The 20,047-nt window shown below is 45.3% G+C and overlaps 1 protein-coding gene across 1 annotated transcript in view; it reads right to left on the bottom strand.

Annotated features, from left to right (window-relative positions):
- The window catches only part of TMEM201 (transmembrane protein 201), a gene marked incomplete in the record, with an annotated part of 63,146 nt that extends 47,455 nt beyond the window's left edge, over positions 1–15,691 (bottom strand). The window contains 1 exon segment of the mRNA XM_073603527.1: positions 15,486–15,691. Within this exon segment, the coding sequence (XP_073459628.1) occupies positions 15,486–15,580 (95 nt within the window).
- Between the last annotated feature and the right edge of the window lie 4,356 nt (positions 15,692–20,047).

The following is a 20,047-nucleotide window of genomic DNA, read 5'->3' as shown; positions in this document are numbered from 1 at the left end:
TGGGGAACCATTCCTCCTCACGGCCACCAACGTTGGGGCACCATTCCTCCTACTAAACATTTGGCATGATTTACTTCCACTGACACCAGGACATATTCTACTCCCACTGGCCACAGTCCGGTCACCCTAAAGTCTGAAGGACAGTAAATTGGCCTTTTGTTTGGAAAGTTTGGAGACCCCTGTCCTAGAACATTGGCATAAGGACTTCAAATTTAGATGGTAACGTACTGGAAACCAATGCTGGTTACACATGAAGTTTTTTCCGTTCAACCCAGCGGGCTGCACAAAAAAGCAATTTTAGTGTGGTGATCTCCCCCGCTGAGCTATTGCGTTCTGACCCCCGCCAGAACACGCTGACAGCCATTGGCCGCAGCGCGATTGTATGTGTGGTTTACCCATGGGTAGCATTCCCATTCAACTCTATCAGACTGTGCATTTTTATTAAACGCATAAAAAGTACTGCATGCTGCAGCTTCGACTTGCTTTCATAAAAATACACAATATAAGTAGAAGAAGTATAAGAAGTAAAAGGGAACGCACGGCGCCGAAGCGAGTGGCCACGATGTCTGCCAGCCACCCGTGATCGCTCCACAGAAAGCCAGAATGGGGATATCAATGCAAACAGACAGATCCCTGTTCTTTCAAGGGAGTACAGAGTGATCGTCTGTTCCTAGTGATTAAGAACAGCGATCTCTCTCCTCCCCCAGTCAGCCCAGCCCCCATACAGTTAGAAACACTTCCCTAGGGAACACTTAACCCCTTCCCTGCCAGTGTCATTTATACAGTAATCAGTCCTTTTTTAGAACACTGATCCCCCCCCCCAAAAAAAGTGTCCGATCTGTCTGTCGCAATCCCGCAAAAAAAAAAAAAAAATTATAATAAAAGATGTCATAAATTTATTCCCCCATTTTGTAGACGCAATACATTTTGTGCAAACCAATATACGCTTATTGCGTTTTTTTTTTACCAACATGTAGAATACATATTGGCCTAAACTGATGAAGAAATTATTTTTTTTACATTTTTTGGGATATTAAAGCAAAAAACTTTTTTTTTTTCAAAATGGTCGGTGTTTTTTTTTGTTTATAGCGCAAAAAACATAAAAACCGCAGAGGTGAGCAAATACCACTATCTGTGGGGGGGGGAAAAGGACATCAATTTTGTTTGGGCACAATGTGGCACAACCGCGCAATTGTCAGTTAAAGCGACGCAGTGCCGTATCGCAAAAAATGGCCTGGTCATTAAGGGGGTAAAACCTTCTGGGACTGAAGTGGTTAAAAGCCTAATTTTAAGGGAATTTAGATGCAGTACCTTTTAGCAACGAAACCACTAATGAGTCCTTAAAGCAGAAAGAAAAAGCAGACCTTCCAAAACTCATGTTTTCCCAGCCCAGAGCAAACATGACAGCAATAAAAATTATTAAATTGGATCAACATTACAGTGCAAGTTACATGCTCAAGCCTGCCAAAATGCACAGCGAGAAATTGAACTGCTGCGACACGTAACTTGCATGCAGGTTATTGTGAAACCAAAAAATAATTAAAATCCACGGTACCTGTAAAAGAAGGGAATACTCATCTCCTCCGATCCTGAGAAACTGTCCTTTTAATACTGCTGGAAACAGACACTACAGAGAGAGTCAATCTTCCGGGTCCCCAGCAGCGGTTATTGGTTTTGCCACCTGGCCTCCACATTATTACTTTATTACTATGTCCTGCAGTGATATGGAAGTCAGGAGGAAGAACTAGTAAGAGCTGCGGAGGCGCTCAGGAGATGGATACTTCCCCCAAAGCGTCAGTTTCTCAGGATCAGAATAATGTGCAACAGCGGTAATAAGTATTTACCTTCCTTTACTATTTATTTTTTATGATAGGGTTACTTTTACAGGTAACCCCAGGCAACACTTTGAAGGATAAAAGGAACAGGTTTAAATTAAGTCCAAGTAAACAGTCAACTTGTAAAACAACTCAGTTTCAGATAGATAATATATCTCTACACCTTTAAGTTAGTGATCACATTCCCCCTGTTCTCAGCTACATAAGGGCCCTTTCACGCGGGGGCAAAGCGCCGCTTTACCATTGGTATTGGTAAAACCGCCCCCCGCTAGCGGCCGAGAAGTGTTTAAAAACCACCGCAAAGCTCCTCTGCAGAGGCGCTTTGCCGGCGGTAAAGCCGCGCTGTCCCATTGATTTCAATGGGCAGGAGCGGTGTATACTCCGCTCCTTCACCGCTTCGAAGATGCTGCTAGCAGTACTTTTTTTCCCGACCTGCTAGCGCACCGCTCCAGTGTGAAAGCCCTCGGGGCTTTCACACTGGAGACAAAGCAGCGGCACTTTCGTGTCAGTTTGCAGGCGCTATTATTAGCGCAATAGCGCCTGCAAACCGCCCCAGTGTGAAAGGGCCCTAAGAGCTGGAGGGGGTGGGGGAGGCAGCAGCATACAGATTTTTTTTTTTTTTTTCCCCCCTTTGAATGGCTGTGCATTATGATCACTGGAGAGGGGAGCTCCCAGCAGCAAGTCTAGAAAACTGACCATGCTGTGCTCTCCTGCTTAGCATGGTCACTTTTTAACAGGAAAGTAGAGTGACTTGCACCAACCAACACCAGGGATTTCACACAAAGGAAGCAATACAAAGATCAGGATACTTTCTCATACAAGTACATGATACAGCAGGCACATATCAGAAATATGAAATGTTGGGGTAACATTCTTTTTTAGCAACATTTACATACCTTCCTTTTACTACCTCGACGGGAGTGAAAAGAAAGCCATGTGAAAAAAATTGTAGCTTGGCCAAGGACTAACCATGTGACAGCACTGATTAGGCCAGCATCGTCACATGGAGAGAATGACATGAGCCTCTACAACCCCCCCACCCATCGTTGTCAGCTCTCTAGCTGTGCTGTCTGGGAAGATCAGTGTACTGCTGTTTCGTCTCCCCCAGCTCTTATGCAGCTGAGAAAGAGGGAATGTGATCTAAAAAAAAAAAAAAAAAAAAAAAAAAAACCCACATAAAACTACAGTATGTGTATATATACACACACTGAAGTATTTATGTAATATTTATACACAAATGTTTTGCTTTCATTACTAATGGGTTGTTTTGCAAGACTATCATTTACAAAAAGAGTAAACAGTGTGATGGGTCATTACAATGTAGCCACCAGTGTCAACAAGCCCTTAAAAGAGAAAGTAAACTTCCTCTGCTTACATTTACCTATAGGTAGGTAAACTATCTGCTAAACGTGCACGGTTTAGGAGATGTGTAATATACATGCAGTCAGTGACATCACTGGCACATGTGCTCTGAAGAACGGCCACAGGTGCCGTGAACGTTGGCTCCTGCGCGCTGCACGAACATCATCGCGGGCAATCACTTCAAAAAACCGGGAAAAATGTCAGCCGTCTCAGCAGCGTGCAGGCGCCGCTGAGAGAGCTTTGTTCTAAGGAAAGGATTACATAATGAGCTAGTATGCGACACACACTAGCTCATTATGCCTTTAACTTGCAGGGTTTCTTTTTTTAAACAGGGTTTATAACCTCTTTAAAAGCAGAGCTAAACTATGCAATAGTTACGTCCCTTCAACGGTCCGACGTCCCTCGCCAGGATCTTCTACTGGGCTTTTTCTGGGTGCCAGGCTGCAGTCGTTCTCATTGGCCAGTGCAGATGACATAAGGAGGCTGTGCTGTAATGTAAATTGAGCTGGCACTTGCACTGCTCAGTGTACATTCCAAAGGCTGCAAGCAGGCAGGTTCATTTTTATAAAAAAAAAAAAAAAAAAAAAAAAAAAAAAAGACACATTGCACGTCTGCACGAGCCTGTCTGCTTAGATTTCAAAAGCAGGACTTTAGTTTAACTTTAACCTTAAAAATGATAAGTTTACCTTTTGACATTAAATGCACTTTTTTTTTTTACCTGCAAAAAAAAAAAAAAAGCGAATGTAGGATTTGTTTCTGGAGCCTTTAAACCAGGGATATGCAATTAGCGGACCTCCAGCTGTTGCAGAACTACAAGTCCCATGAGGCATAGCAAGACTCTGAGAGCCACAAGCGTGACGGGACTTGGAGTTTTGCAACAGCTGGTGGTCCGTTAATTGCACATCCCTGCTTTAAACCATTGCACCAACTATGCACCATGCAGGTCTCTGCTTGGTTGTACCCCATATGAGGAAGCTGATCCATGCTGACAGAAAGAATGAATGAACTACCACAGCTCATAGCGCTGTGGTAGTTCAATAAAAACTGCAAGCTGACAGCCGCAAAGGCCACTGGACCTTGTAGTTTTCCATTCAGAGCCCTGTGAAGGTGGTTCTTTATTTTTTTGACAGCTAGCGAAAGGGGGGATCCCCCGCTAGCTGTCACAAAGGTGAAGTGGGAGGTGCAGGGGGATTCATAAGATTTTACACCCCGAATATGGGTGTAACCTGCTATGAAAGGTGAACTTAAAGTGCTGGGTGATGGTTCAAAGGCAACTCAAGTAATTCGTAGGATGCCACAGTTGACTTCCCTTTTTAAACAAGGGATGTCCGGCTTCAGTATTTTCACAAAACGTAATGACAAAATCCTCTAATCATAATGGAAAGACACGGCTGGAAAAATTCACCTTGTACTGAAGTACAAACATGCAGAAAGTGTCAGCAGCCGCTTAAAGTGAAACCACCAGGAAGGAAACCTTGGGACTCTCATAGCACACTTGTTTTTGGTGCAAGCCCTGTGGCTGTTATCCTTACAGGCAGACCAAGAGATGGGACTTCACTCTGCATAAATCACTGTGGGTCATTATCTCAAAAGTGGAAGCAGAAAGCCAGACAACTAGCTTGATTAGGAAGGGACAGTAACAGCAGTCTATATTATTTCTCCCAGGGCAGTTTATCATTAAACATGTACCTAGCAAACTTGAAGCTTTATAATTTAAGATTAACATTTGTGGGACTTTACAGAAATAAGGACTCTAGCTGAGCCTGCCGAGAGTTGTGCTTCCTCCAGTCAGAGGTCCTCCAAGCAAAATATAGCATATCCCTGGACAGATACACAGTAGCAACTGTTATGACTGGAAAGACCCCGACAGATGCAAGACACAAGAGGCTTTGTTACGCTGTCCCTGAATGCTATCCAGGTCACTTGGCATCAGTGTCAGGAAGATCTAGAGGAGATATTATCTTGGTGACAGACAGCACAGTTTCAACAAAAAAAAAAAAAAAAAATAACTTTCCAAAATCTAAAACCAGCTCCATAAACTATGAGGAAGCTAACAACCATGTAGCTTTTATCTGCAACATCTCACCCTCTTCCACACAAACTAATCTAAAACACTTCCATACACATAGAACAGGGGAAATAATTATTTGGTCCCCTGCAGATTTTGTAAGTTTGACCACTTACAAAGAAATGAAGGGTTTATCATTTTTATCATAGGTGTATTTTAAATAAGAGAGACAGAATATCAACCGAAAATCCAGAAGGAAAAAAAAAAAAAAAAAAAAAAAAAAAAAAACCACACGATATAAAATGTTACAAAATTAAAGTTGCAGTTCAGTGAGTAAAATAAATATTTGATCCCCAAGCAAAACATGACTTAGTACTTGGTGGAGAAACACTTGTTGGCAAGCACAGGGGTAAGATGTTTCTTGTAATTGGTGACCAGGTTTGCAAACCTCTCAGGAGGCATTTGGGTCCACTCTTAAAGTTTGTTGGAAACCCTTAAAAAAAAAAAAAAAAAAAATTGCTGAAATAAATAAATAAATAAACCTGCAAGACAAAGGAATAATGAGCTTGTATGCATAGCATACTAGCTCATTATGAATTGCTTACCTGAGATTGAAGCCCCCGCAGCGGTCCTCGTTCACCGCTCCGGCGGCCGCCGGTAAAGGCACAGTACAACTGAAGCAACACCGCGTACGTGCCGTTGCTTCAGTTTGCTTGGCGTCGGCACATGCAAATACAGGGGATATCTGCTAAACCGTGCAGGTTTAGCAGATATCCAGTGTAGCTACAGGTAAGCTTAATTATAGGCTTGCCTGTAGTATAAAGTGGTTGTAAAGGGTTTACAACCACTTTAAGGCTTCATGTACACTGCTGCTGGGAAACGGACAGTTAGGAGCAGTTGGGCGTTTTTTTTCAGCTGCCCCTGAACTCTCCTCTATGTACATGTACACAGGGTTGTTTATAGTCATTTCTAGGCAGTTGAGTTTAGAAGCATTTTTTAGAAAACAAAACAAAAAAAAAAAAAAAAACAAAAATAATGCATTCAGGACGGATGTTCAGAGGCATTTGAAACGCCAAATGCCTGCAACAGCTCGTAAATGCGGCAACTCACGTTTAGCCGGGTTTCGTTTACAGGCGTTTTAAATTTATTTTTTCTCTTCAAATAGTCAAAAAACGCTTCTAAAAACGCAAATGTGGCTAAACGCGACATGTAAACGCGGCAAAATGGACGTTTTTAAACGTCGGTTACTATCTGTCAAGTTGAATCACTCAGGAGAGGTTGCAAAACGTCCCATGTACAACAGATCTTCTCTAAATCCTTACTTTTTTTTGGCTGTCTCTTGGCAACTCAAAGTTTCTGGTCCCTCATTAAATTTTATATAGGATTAAAGTCTGGAGACTGGCTAGGCCACTCCATGACCTTAATGTGCTTCTTCTTGAGCCACTTTGTTGCCTTGGCTGTATGTTTTGGGTCATTGTCATGCTGGAATACCCATCTTCAGGTGTTCTGGTTAAGGAAAGAAGGTTATCATCCAAGATTTTACAATACATGGCCCGTTCATTGGCCCCTCAATGCGGCAAAGTCAACCCGTACCTTTAGCAGAGAAACAGCCCCAAAGCATAATGTTTCCACCTCCGTGCTCTAATGTAAGGATGATGTTCTTAGGGTCATAGTCAGCATTTTTCTTCCTCCAAATACGGCGAGTCAAGGTTATGCCAAAGAGTTCAATTTTGGTCTCTTCTGAGCACAGCACTTTCTCCCAGTCCTTCACTGAATCATTTAGATGTCATTGGTAAACTTCAGAGAGACCTGTACATGTGCCTTCTTGAGGGGGACTTTACGGGCGCTGCAGGATTTCAATCCATGGTGGTGTATTGTCTTACCAATGGTTTGTTTGGTGACTATGGTCCCAACTGCCTTTTCGATCATTTACATCCTCCTCCCTTCTAGTTCTGGGCTGATCCCTCACTTTTCTCATGATCATCCTCACCCCATGAGGCGAAACCTTGCATGGAGCTCCAGACCGAGGGCGATTTACGGTTATTTTGTATTTCTTCCATTTGCGAATAATCGCTCCAAATGTTGTCTCCTCACCAAGATTCTTGCTGATGGTCTTGTAGTCCATTCCAGCCTTGTGCAGGTCTACAATCTTGCTCCAGACAATCTTTGACAGCTCTTTGGTCTTGCCCATGATGGTGAGGTTTGAATGGAAGAAAGATTCTGTGGACAGGTGTCTTTTATACACATAACGTGTGTTATTTCTGGATTTTTGGTTGATATTTTGTCTCTCTCATTTACAAATACACCTATCATAAAAATGCTAGAACCTTCATTTCTTTGTAAGTGGGCAAACTTAAATCTGCAGGGGGATCAAATAATTATTTTCCCCACTGTAAATATCTCCAATTCTCCACCCAAGCCAACAGTGCCAGGGTACTGTATTCTGACAGCCAGCCTGGAACAGCGCCTGCATCTAAATTGAGCCAAGTGTTGTTTTTCACCAGGCGCCTTCGAGCAAAAATCAATTTAACAATCGACTTTTGCTGAATGGAGTGGTGCCAGTAGGACCCCCCCATTGCTTAAATTTCAGATGTGCTAGATGGAGCCGGACAAAACTCAAGCAGTGTATGGTCAGCTTCAGGGCTGCAGTGATGTGCATTGGTGAACTGGGGTGCCATTCATTTTAAAGAGACGAAAGTCCACAACACAAAATTTAGGGGGGGGGGGGGGGGGGGCACTATTCAAATAAAACCAGGCTTACTGATATACACAAACCCTCCAACTATTCCAATAAAGACAAAATACAAAAAAAAGATCTGGCGCTCGCTGCTTCCTCCTATAGACAAAATATCAAAAAGGTGATTGTTAGTCACACTGATGCAGCTAGTCCTTCTCTCAGTGGGATGAACTTTCACACAAACATTGTAACAAAATTGGATCCAAGTGTATTGCACATTGTTCCTGGCTGATTGACACACTGTTGCAGAATTGTGAAGATTTTACTTATGGGTGTGGAGATCTGTATGCAGTTCCTAAATTGCAATTAAAGCGGAGTTCCACACAAAAATGGAACTTCCGCTTTTCGGAATCCTCCCCCCCTCCGGTGTCACATTTGGCACCTTTCAGGGGGGAGGGGGGTGCAGATACCTGTCTAAGACAGGTATTTGCACCCACTTCCGGCATAGACTCCCATGGGAGTCTGTGCCTCTTCCCGTCCCCACCGCGCTGTCTGCTGGGAACACACAGCTCCCAGGAGAGAGCGGGGACCACTAGGGACGCGCAGCGCGACTCGCGCATGCGCAGTAGGGAACCGGGAAGCGAAGCCGCAACGCTTCACTTCCTGATTCCCTCACCTAGGATGGCGGAGGCAGCTGCCGAGAACTGAGCGGGTTCTCGGCGTCCCCTGCCGACATCGCTGGACCCTGGGACAGGTAAGTGGCCATTTATTAAAAGTCAGCAGCTGCAGTATTTGAAGCTGCTGGCTTTTAATATTTTTTTTTTTTGGCGGTGTGGGTGAACCCCCGCTTTAAGGTAATGGTAATCTCCACCTCTAATGACTGCTCTATGCCCCCTGTCCTCATACACACAAATAAATTCCATAGGAAGTTTAAATAAAATAAATAAAAAAGTTGGGCAGGGGAATGCAAACAAAGTGCAATACTCTGAATTGAAAGTGCTTTTTATGCTTCCTGACCAGTGACAAATAGGACATCATACACACTGGGCATTTGCTTTTCTCCTCAGAACACCAGAGCTTCTGACAGGAGAAAAGCGGCTTAATATTCCTGAATACACCAGTGATTATTTTTTTCAGCCTGTAAACCCCTCTCTTTTGCACCTGTAAGGCTCCATGCACACTGAAGCTCAAAAAAGCTTTTTCTGGATGCCAGATTGCTGGCAGAAAACTCTGGTTGAAAAACGTGCTTTTAACAGCGCTTTGTACTAGCGTTTATGGGCGTTTTTAATAAAAATACACAGAGGACACTCCAAAAATCCAACAATGCATTGAAAAAATAGAACGAAAAAAATTTGAACAAGCTGAAGTTAGAAGCTGATTGGCTACCATGCACAACTGCACCAGGTTCTGAGTGCTCCAGCTTTAGTAAATCTCCCTCATAGGTTAACATAGAGGTGATTTTACAGGCTGTATTTTCTTAAAAGAGAAGTAGGTTTTTGTTTTTTTATCCATACTTACCTAGGTTGAATGCTGCATCTGTCCCCCGGCGCCTCTACACTGGGAAGCGAGCGAGCGAACACTGCCGATCGCTCAGTTCTCATAGCTTCCCAAGCAGAGAGCTAGTGGCGGTCTGGTCTGCCCCCTCCTCGCTAACTGGAGCACTGGGCTGTGGAGGGGGCGGTAGCAGCCGGCTCAGGCCTTCAGCGGCTCCCCAAGAGGCCGAGCATCGGTCCAGGGATTTAGGCGGATCCCGACTCCGTAGTTATGATGACGTGGTGCCTGGACGGACTCTGACGTCAGAAGAGAGCGGACTTCAGTCCGCTCTCTGCTGAAAACAGGTCACAGGAGTGTAGAACAAACGGCACTCCTGTGATCCACAGGAGAAGTGCAGCCAAACAAGCTTTGGCTGTACTTATACAAGACTACCACCATTAATAAAATGTGGATTGAAAAATAAATATAACTCATGATTACTCAACTCCTCGTTTGGCTGCACTTCTCCTGTGGATCACAGGAGTGCCGTTCGTTCTACACTCCTGTGACCTGTTTTCAGCAAAGAGCGGACTGAACTCCAGTCCATTCTCTTCTGACGTCAGAGTCGGTCCAGGCACCTCGTCATAACAACTACGGAGTCAGGATCCGCCTAAATCCCTGAACGGACACCCGGCTCGGCCTCTTGGGGAGCCGCTGAAGGCCTGAGCCGGCTGCTACCGCCCCCTCCACAGCCCAGTGTGGATGAGTCCTAAAACCAAATTTCACACAGATTTCAACTTGTATAAGAGCAGTGCAAACAGAAAACTTGACAAAGCATTTGCAGAGCTTTCAGCAATCTTTGTTGAAGCTTTTAAAGTACCATTCAGCTCCAGTTAGAATATGTTGAATACAAATCCTAGTGGGAGTGCTGATGGCCATTTTAAAGTGGTTCTAAGGGCAGAAGAACTTTTACCTTAATACATTCTATGCATTAAAGTAAAAAACCTTCTGGGAGCAGCTTCTCCCATCCTCCCTAATACTTACCTGAACACAATCTTGATCCAGCAATGTGCATTAGAACAGCAGCTCTTCTGGGTCGCTCTCTTCTCATTGGCTCACACAGCAGCAGAAGTCATTGGCTCCTGTGGCGATCAATCACAGCCAATGAGGAGACCGGGGGGGGGGGGGGGGGGGGGGGGCTGCGCTGTGCACTGCGTGCGAATGGGCAATGTCCATTCACAGGAGAACAGCTCAGGGGGCAAGCCTGTTTGTGTACCCCTATAGCAAGAGGCTTGCTATTGGGGGCAACTGGACCGGGGGGGGGGGGGGGGGGTTGTTGTGGGTAGATGGGACTACTTAAAAAGAAGAGGATGAGGGCTGCAAGTATAAAATGTTATTTTTTTTTTATCTTATAGAATCACTTTAAGCAAGCTGTTAGCAGGCTTTCAGCAAGCTTCAAAAAGTTCTGAAGCTTGCTAGTAGCTGGTTAAAAGCGGCAATCAACACTTGTGTTCAACATTTACAAAACGATGATCAGCCAGTCGCACAAGTGGAAACAGTGTGTAATACAGTAAAACCTTGGGTTGCGAGCAGAATTCGTTCCAGAAACATGCTTGTAATCCAAAGCACTTAAATCATTTTTTTTTTTTTTTTTTTACACAGAGTATAAAAGAGAAGAGAGGCGCCTCTAAGCGTAGCAATGTCGCTAAATGTTGTACCTTCATTAAATGTAACCATATTGCTACACTTAGAGGCTCCTCTTCTTTTTTTTATACTCAGTTGTGACATGACGGCACTCTTATATCAAGACATCGCTTGTATATCAAGGCAAAATTTATTAAAATATTTTGCTTGTCTTGCAAAACGCTCTCAAACCAAGTTACTCTCAAACCAAGGTTTTACTGTACTGTGAGGTTTATACATTTTTATGTTGTCATTTGAATGTAAAAGTTCATCCCACTGAGAGAAGGGCTAGTAGTAACAGTGGGGTTGATTTACTAAAAAGGGAGAGTGCAAAATTTGGTACAGCTGTACATGGTAGCCAATCAGCTTCCAGGTTTTTTTTGGTCAAAGCTTAATTGAACAAGCTGAAGTTAGAATCAGATTTTGCACTCTCCCGTTTTAGTACATCAAGCCCAGTGTGACTAATGGCCCGTACACACGATCCGAATATCGGGCGAAAACGGTCGTCCGATGAAGAATCGTACGATTTTCGGATCGTGTGTACACTACTTTCGACATCCGATCACGACAGTTCATCTGATATTATTCGATCGCACATGCGCGAAAATTTTCCTCGTACGATTCCAGATCGTACGATTTTCGTTTAGTCAATATAGCTGTCATCCGAAAATACAATACAAATACATTACTACACATGACATCACTTCCAATTTTTTTTTCTGTCGTACGAGAATTTTCATGACTATCTACCTATTCAATTTCTACATGCGACTATTAAGCGATAACGGTCGTATGATCTGTCGTACGATATTCGGATCGTGTGTACGGGCCATAGGAATCAACACCTTTGATTATTTTATAGGAGAAAGCAAGCACCAGCTGATCGATTTGTGTTCCGTCATTCATTTTAGTGTACGGTGTTCCCCTAAAACGAAGATACCCAAACTACAGTCCTCCAGCTGTTGCAGAACTACATGTCCCATGAGGCATTGTGAAACTGACATTCCCAGACCCGACTAGGAATGATGGGAATTGTAGTTCCTGAACAGCTGGAGGGCCGTAGTTGGGAGACCCCTGTCCTAAAACAATGAGGTGTAGTTTTTGTCACCATTATCCACATTGGCAGCCTATTGAAAATGAATGGTCTGCCCTAAAGTGGACCTTCCCACCTTATACAAGACCACCACCGTTAATAAAATGTGAATTGAAAAATAAATATAAATCATTATTACTCAATTCCTCTTTTGGACTAAACACATATCCCAATCCTCCATGGAAATCCACACTGTATTTTATATGTAGAGGTCATTGGGAGGCCAGCATCTTAAAAGTGGGCCTAAAGCTAATGAAAATAAAAAGTTTGCAAACAGTCAGGCTCTTTATTGCAAAGAGTCACGTAATGCCTCTTCTGTGATCAAATACAATTCCCTGCCTGTGTTCCAGGATGACTGCCCTCCTGTGCATGTGTGACATCATCCTATGTCGGCCAATCAGGTCAGCCGAAGACTGGCACCGGGAAGAAGCCTGGGTAGAAGATGTGGGAGCAGTACCGCGCAGGTGGTGGAGATGTACATTCAATTAAAATGTGGGTTATGAATATTTTTTTTTGAATGGAATGGGTATTTAGACGTGCATGCACCTGTGCATTTTTTGTTGGGGGTCCACTTTAATGCAACGCAGGTTAACATGCATGTTTTACTGCCCAAACGTGAACCCAGTTCCCACAGTTCACTTTCTTTAGAAATCAGCTACAGCCTGGAAAAAAAAAAAAAAAAAAACTAACTGGGTGCAATCCCTGCACAGTGCAATATCAGCCTTCAATCTTGATATATCACTTGATTAATCACACAGCATCGTGTATAGAATGTCCTCTGTGTATTTGAGCAATATTTGCACTAAATCCTCTGCAACAAAACCTGCTGCCTAGATGTACTTAGAAAACCCCTTGAATGCTGTTAAGCAACAGTATGATAGTTGGACATATACAATACAAACCTCTACCAAGCAAACTGCTGAAGCTGCAAAAAAAAAAAAAAAAATCACGTGTTCAGAGTCAACATAGAGCTGCAAAGCAGACACTTCTGCATTATTTATTCCAGGACTTATAGAAAGCACACAGCTCTCAGTGCCCTGAGAAAGCACAAGAAGTACTATGAGGGAAGGGCAGCAACTGTCAGGAATGACCAGATTGTGCAGAAGGTGACATGTTCACCAGAGGTCAAAATAAGTGTATAAATAAGTTTACACCCCCCCCCAACCATCCACCATTGACCACGACACCCCCCTCCACCACCCCTCACTGACGATGACACCCCCCCGCCACCATTGACAACGACCCCCCTCAACATCCGTGACGAACCACGACACCCCCGCCATCCACCACTGACCACGACATGCCCCCCCACTGAATACAACACTCCCACACACAACCCCCCCACCATCAGCCGCCACTGACCACAAGACACCGCCACTGACCACGATACACCCAACACACCCCCCACCGTCCGCCACTGACCACGATACACCCAACACACCCCCCACCGTCCGCCACTGACCACGATACACCCAACACAGACCAACCGTCCGCCCCTGACCACGATACACCCAACACAGCCCAACCGTCCGCCACTGACCACGACACGCCCCCCACTGAATACAACACTCCCACACACAACCCCCCCCACCATCAGCCGCCACTGACCACAAGACACCGCCACCATCAGCCACTGATCACTATACACCCAACACACCCCCACTGACCACAAGACACCCCCACCGTCCGCCACTGACCACGATACACCCAACACACCCCCCACCGTCCGCCACTGACCACGATACACCCAACACATCCCCACCGTCTGACCACGACACCCCCCCACCAGCCGCCACTGACCACGACACCCCCCCACCAGCCGCCACTGACCACGACACCCCCCCACCAGCCGCCACTGACCACGACACCCCCCCACCAGCCGCCACTGACCACGACACCCCCCCACCAGCCGCCACTGACCACGACACCCCCCCACCAGCCGCCACTGACCACGACACCCCCCCACCAGCCGCCACTGACCACGACACCCCCCCACCAGCCGCCACTGACCACGACACCCCCCCACCAGCCGCCACTGACCACGACACCCCCCCACCAGCCGCCACTGACCACGACACCCCCCCACCAGCCGCCACTGACCACGACACCCCCCCACCAGCCGCCACTGACCACGACACCCCCCCACCAGCCGCCACTGACCACGACACCCCCCCACCAGCCGCCACTGACCACGACACCCCCCCACCAGCCGCCACTGACCACGACACCCCCCCACCAGCCGCCACTGACCACGACACCCCCCCACCAGCCGCCACTGACCACGACACCCCCCCACCAGCCGCCACTGACCACGACACCCCCCCACCAGCCGCCACTGACCACGACACCCCCCCACCAGCCGCCACTGACTACGACACCCCCCCCACCAGCCGCCACTGACTACGACACCCCCCCCACCAGCCGCCACTGACTACGACACCCACACCATCAGCCCCGCTGATCCTGACAGAGGTCTGGCCAATTCTGCAACATTCCTCATTACAGTCTCCGAAAATCCACACTGAGAGCAATAACCTATAAACACCCCCCCACCCTATCATAACCCCCACTACCCCAGGACCCCCATAACCTCAATAACTCTATATATCCCCCTTCCATTACCTCAGGACCCCCATATACCTCCCCTCCTCCATTACCTCAGGACCCCCATATACCTCCCCCCTCCATTACCTCAGGACCCCCATATATATCCCCCTCCATTACCTCAGGACCCCCATATATATCCCCCTCCATTACCTCAGGACCCCCATATATATCCCCCTCCATTACCTCAGGACCCCCATATATATCCCCCTCCATTACCTCAGGACCCCCATATATATCCCCCTCCATTACCTCAGGACCCCCATATATATCCCCCTCCATTACCTCAGGACCCCCATATATATCCCCCTCCATTACCTCAGGACCCCCATATATATCCCCCTCCATTACCTCAGGACCCCCATATATATCCCCCTCCATTACCTCAGGACCCCCATATATATCCCCCTCCATTACCTCAGGACCCCCATATATATCCCCCTCCATTACCTCAGGACCCCCATATATATCCCCCTCCATTACCTCAGGACCCCCATATATATCCCCCTCCATTACCTCAGGACCCCCATATATATCCCCCTCCATTACCTCAGGACCCCCATATATATCCCCCAATTACCTCAGGACCCCCATATATATCCCCCTCCATTACCTCAGGACCCCCACAGATCCCCTCCTCTCTCTCCCCTCCTCGGCCTGGATGGTGACAGCGGCTCTCCGGCGGTCACTCCCCTCCTCCAGTAATAACAAAAGGCTCTCCCCTTCCCCTCCCCTCCCCCCCACACTGACCTCCGGAGCAGACGATAGAGGAGCAGTCCAGCGAGCCCGGTGGCTCCGGTAGCGGCGGCCCACCCGGCCAGCGGCACTCGGCTGATTTCCTCCATGCGCGGATCGGATCGGGGCGGCGGGCGACGCTGGATGTCCTGCCCGGCGCGAGCACACGGCTTACTGTACGGAGCGCGCCAGCCAATCCGAGCGCGGCATCTCCGAGCCCGGGCTGGAGGCCCCGCCCCGCTGCCAATCAGCGCGTCCAAGGGATTGCCTTGGTGGAGGGGGGCGGGGCCAGCCGCTCTGTGGCGCGCACGTGGGCGGCTCTGTAGTCCGGGGGCGTCAGGTAGTCGTGAAAGGCCGAGATCGTGCGGCGGAGGACCCCGGGAGGGGGGAGCGGCGATGACTCACGGGGCCTCGGAAACCTCTTCCAGCAGTACGGGCGGCCATGTGCGCGGAGTAAGCTGTCATCTGATGATCAGCAACCATTCATACCGATCACCATTCATACCGAGCAGCCCGGGAACCCAGATTTGTCCTGTATTGGATGGAGTAGAGAAGGGTTACAACCATCTCTAGGAGATATATATCATTTTATGTATTAACATTTATTTTATATATATTTATTGATTTATTTTACATTTATTTATACATTAGATAGCTAGATATCGATCGATATCTATCTCTCTCTCTCTCTATATATATCTATATATATTTGGTTTTCTTTTTTTTTCTTTTTCCTGTTCTTGAGGCAGTATTAACAGGACTGAAATAAATAACATAAATTATACACACAAAATAAATAAAAGCTGTAGAGGTGCAAGAATGGAAGTCTTGGTACCAAAAATGCAAAACTTGTCCAAAAACGGAAGTTTAGTTTTTTTTTATTTAACTATATATATAATTTTTATATATATATATATATATATATATATATATATATATATATATATATATAATATAATATAATATAATATAATTCTATTCAACTTTTTAATTAATATCATGAACATGAATTTATTGTCGGACATTATCTGCACCTTATCTGCAGCTCAAGAAAAATGCATCTCTTTAAATTCTATGGATGTCTTCACACCGGTCAATTGTGTATCGGTTGTGGTGTTAAAAATCTTGATTTCTGCATTTTTGGTCAGTTAAAAAAATAAATAAAACGCCCCCGCCCATTGAAATGCATTGAGAATGCATCAATAACACACCCGTGTTGCGCTTTTGATGCAGTTTTTTTTTTTTTTTTGAGTCACATGACCTGTGAAAAATGCACCACAAGCCGTTATCGGCAAAACGCCATTTTTTGTGTTTTGGCAGCCGGAATTTCAGTGCGTCTCTAAAAATTGGTCTTTTGATCATCACATGAGGACGCACATCGTATAAAATAGGATTCAGGGCCTTTTCACACTGATTCCCCCTTACCTGCATTTTTTTGCCCTGCTGAAAAGCACAAGGGAGAAAAACGAAAAAAAAAAAAAAAAAATTCCCTTTTAGCCCAGGTTCACACTGAGTGCGGGAATGAAGTCGTGCGAGGTCAGCTGAACTCGCACGATTTCGTTCCCGCAGGTCAGTCCTGATTTCAGAGACATCTGTGCGGGTTTCTGCACATAATGGAAATTGCATCCCAAAATCGCCAAGAGTAGTACAGAAACTACTTTTGGAAATTAGTGCATTGCTGCAAATGCGGCGTCTCACTGATTTAGGACGGTGCCATTGCTGCAGATTTGACATGTCAAATCGCATGCCAAATCACACCAATGTGAACCAGGGCTAAATCCCATGGAACTCTTCACACGTGTGCTGCAGGTGTGGTGCATTAAAAGTTCTACATGCTACATCTTTGGTGCCTAGTTTCAGAAGCACACCAAAAAGGCTGATGGGGACCCTGATGTAAGGAGAAACTCTGATGGGAACCCTGATGTAAGGAAAAACTCTGATGGGGACCCTGATGTAAGGAGAGACTCTGATGGGGACCCTGATGTAAGGAGAAACTCTGATGGGAACCCTGATGTAAGGAAAAACTCTGATGGGGACCCTGATGTAAGGAGAAACTCTGATGGGGACCCTGATGTAAGGAGAAACTCTGATGGGGACCCTGATGTAAGGAGAAACTCTGATGGGGACCCTGATGTAAGGAGAGACTCTGATGGGGACCCTGATGTATGGAGAGACTCTGATGTATGGAGAGACTCTGATAGGGACCCTGATGTAAGGAGTAGGGTTGCACCGATACTAGTATCGGTATCTGTACAGATACCGAGTATTTGCACAAGTATCGGTATTCGTGCAAATGCACCGATACCTGAAACTGACTACCTGAAGCTTTCAGGTTCGGCTCTTTGAGCTGTCGGTGGGTCTCTCCTGTGTTAAAGAAGTCCGGTAATTGGAGCTGTCAAAAAAAAAAAAAGCAGCCGTCAATGTTTATTAACAACATTGCTCAGCCCTGAAACACTAAAATAGAGAGAAACATTGTTTCTTTTTGTATATTTCTGTTTCTTCATCTGCAGATCAAAGGGATGAAATAATGTTCCTCTGTTTACCCCCTTAATAACCCTTAATCTACTCTAATCAGCCTTAATTAACTCCCTATTCTCCTCCATTTAATTATTATTTTCTGTTTTTTTTCTTTTGTTCACGTCTATTTTATAAACGATTAACAATTAAAACTTTTTTTTTTCTTGTTAGTGAATATTTTTACACATATATATTAACATATATTTACACATTTCACATTGAAAAAGCGCTACATTAAAACAAAAATCAATTTATTTCATTTGTAAATAACTTTTCAATGCTTTGTACCATTGCTGACAGCTGAAGTTATAACAAAACAGTTGCGGTAGGTATCGGTAATTGCTATCGGCGAGTACTAAAAAAAAAAAAAGTATCGGTACTTGTACTCATTGTAAAAAAAATGGTATCGGTGCAGCCCTAGTAAGGAGAGGCTCTGATGTAAGGAGAGACTCTGATGGGGACCCTGATGTAAGGAGAGACTCTGATGGGGACCCCGATGTAAGAGGGGATCTAATTTTGAAAAAAGAATCTATAATTTTCACTTTCTGCTACAAAACATATCCAATAAAAAAATGCAATTACTTCATAAATTTAGACCAAAATTTATTCTGCTACATGTCTTTGGTAAAAAAGAATAATAATAAGTGTATATTGATTGGTTTACAGAGTCTACAAACTATGATTTAAAGGTGTGTGTGTATATATATATATATATATATATACACACTGTATATTTGAAAATTGATCAATCCTAAAGTACTTCTTTAGGCCCTTAAAATGCCAGGACAGTCCAACCCCCCCTTCACCCCCCCCCCTCCCATATACACAATTGACCCCTTTTTGGAAAGTCGGTAGTCTGAGGCATTTAGTAAGGGGCATGGCAAGTTTTTTGAAGATGTAATTTTTGGTCAAAATATTTTGGAAAATTAAGAAATTAAAGCGGAGTTCCACACAAAAATTGAACTTCTGCTTTTCGGAACCCTGCCCCCCCTCCGGTGTCACATTTGGCACCTTTCAGGGGGGTGCAGATACCTGTATTTGCACCCATTTCCGGGCATAGACTCCCACGGAGGGTCTACACCACTCCCCCCTCGCTGTCTGCTGGGAGACACACAAGTCCCAGAGACAGCAGGGACCATGCGGATTGTGCAGCGTACCTTGCACATGCGCAGTAGGGAACCAGGAAGTGAAGCCGCAAGGCTTCACTTCCTAATTCCCTTACTGAAGATGGCGGCGGCAGCACCCAAGGACTGAGGGACAGTTCAGCTTTGGGTGCCGACATCGCGGCCGCCCTGGACAGGTAAGTGCCCTTATTTTAAAAGTCAGCAGCTGCAGTATTTGTAGCTGCTGACTTTTAAAAAAAAAATTTTGGTGGACCTCCGCTTTAAGGCTGGGTTTACAAATAAGCCACCTGCGGCTCACAGCAGGAGTCCGGTGCGTCCTGGTTCACTGTTTCAGGTCCGATTTCAGCCTGAATTTTTGGCTGAATTCGGACCTGAAATGGACCAAAAGACGCACATCACCCAGTGCAAATTCACACTGGAGCCGCAGCGGAGATATGTGAACCGGCTCCATAGAGAACCGGTCAAACTCTCCTGCTATTGCGAATTGGATGTGGGAACACCACATCCAATTCATACTAGTGTGAACCCAGCCTTAATGTTTTTTTTTTTAATACTGTCACTAATGCAGTACAGCGTCATCATATGGCTGGTGTAGCAGTGATCAGGGATCATGCAGCACTCTCATCTAAAACATATACTAAACTCAAATATACCAAATAAAAAAAGATCCACCTAAACTTGCTACAAGTGGTTGCCAGCAATTACTTTGTAAAACTGTGGATTATTGACTTCAGTGTGATGTGTGAAAGAAAGCCTAAACAATAGTAGAGACCCTGCTGGTGCTATTTGCATACAATTAGTGATCTGCTGTTGCCAGCTACTCGCTATCACTTGTAGCAAGTTTAAGTGGATTTTGTTTTTTTACGCTGTATATTTGAGTTTATTATATGTTTTTGATGAAAGAGCTGCACCAATCCAAATATATTTGTACTGCTT

Source organism: Aquarana catesbeiana, linkage group LG10 (assembly GCF_042186555.1).
Source record: "Aquarana catesbeiana isolate 2022-GZ linkage group LG10, ASM4218655v1, whole genome shotgun sequence".
NCBI lineage: Eukaryota > Metazoa > Chordata > Amphibia > Anura > Ranidae > Aquarana > Aquarana catesbeiana.
Note: the sequence above shows the minus strand (reverse complement) of the source record. Positions and strands in the feature narration are given on the sequence as shown.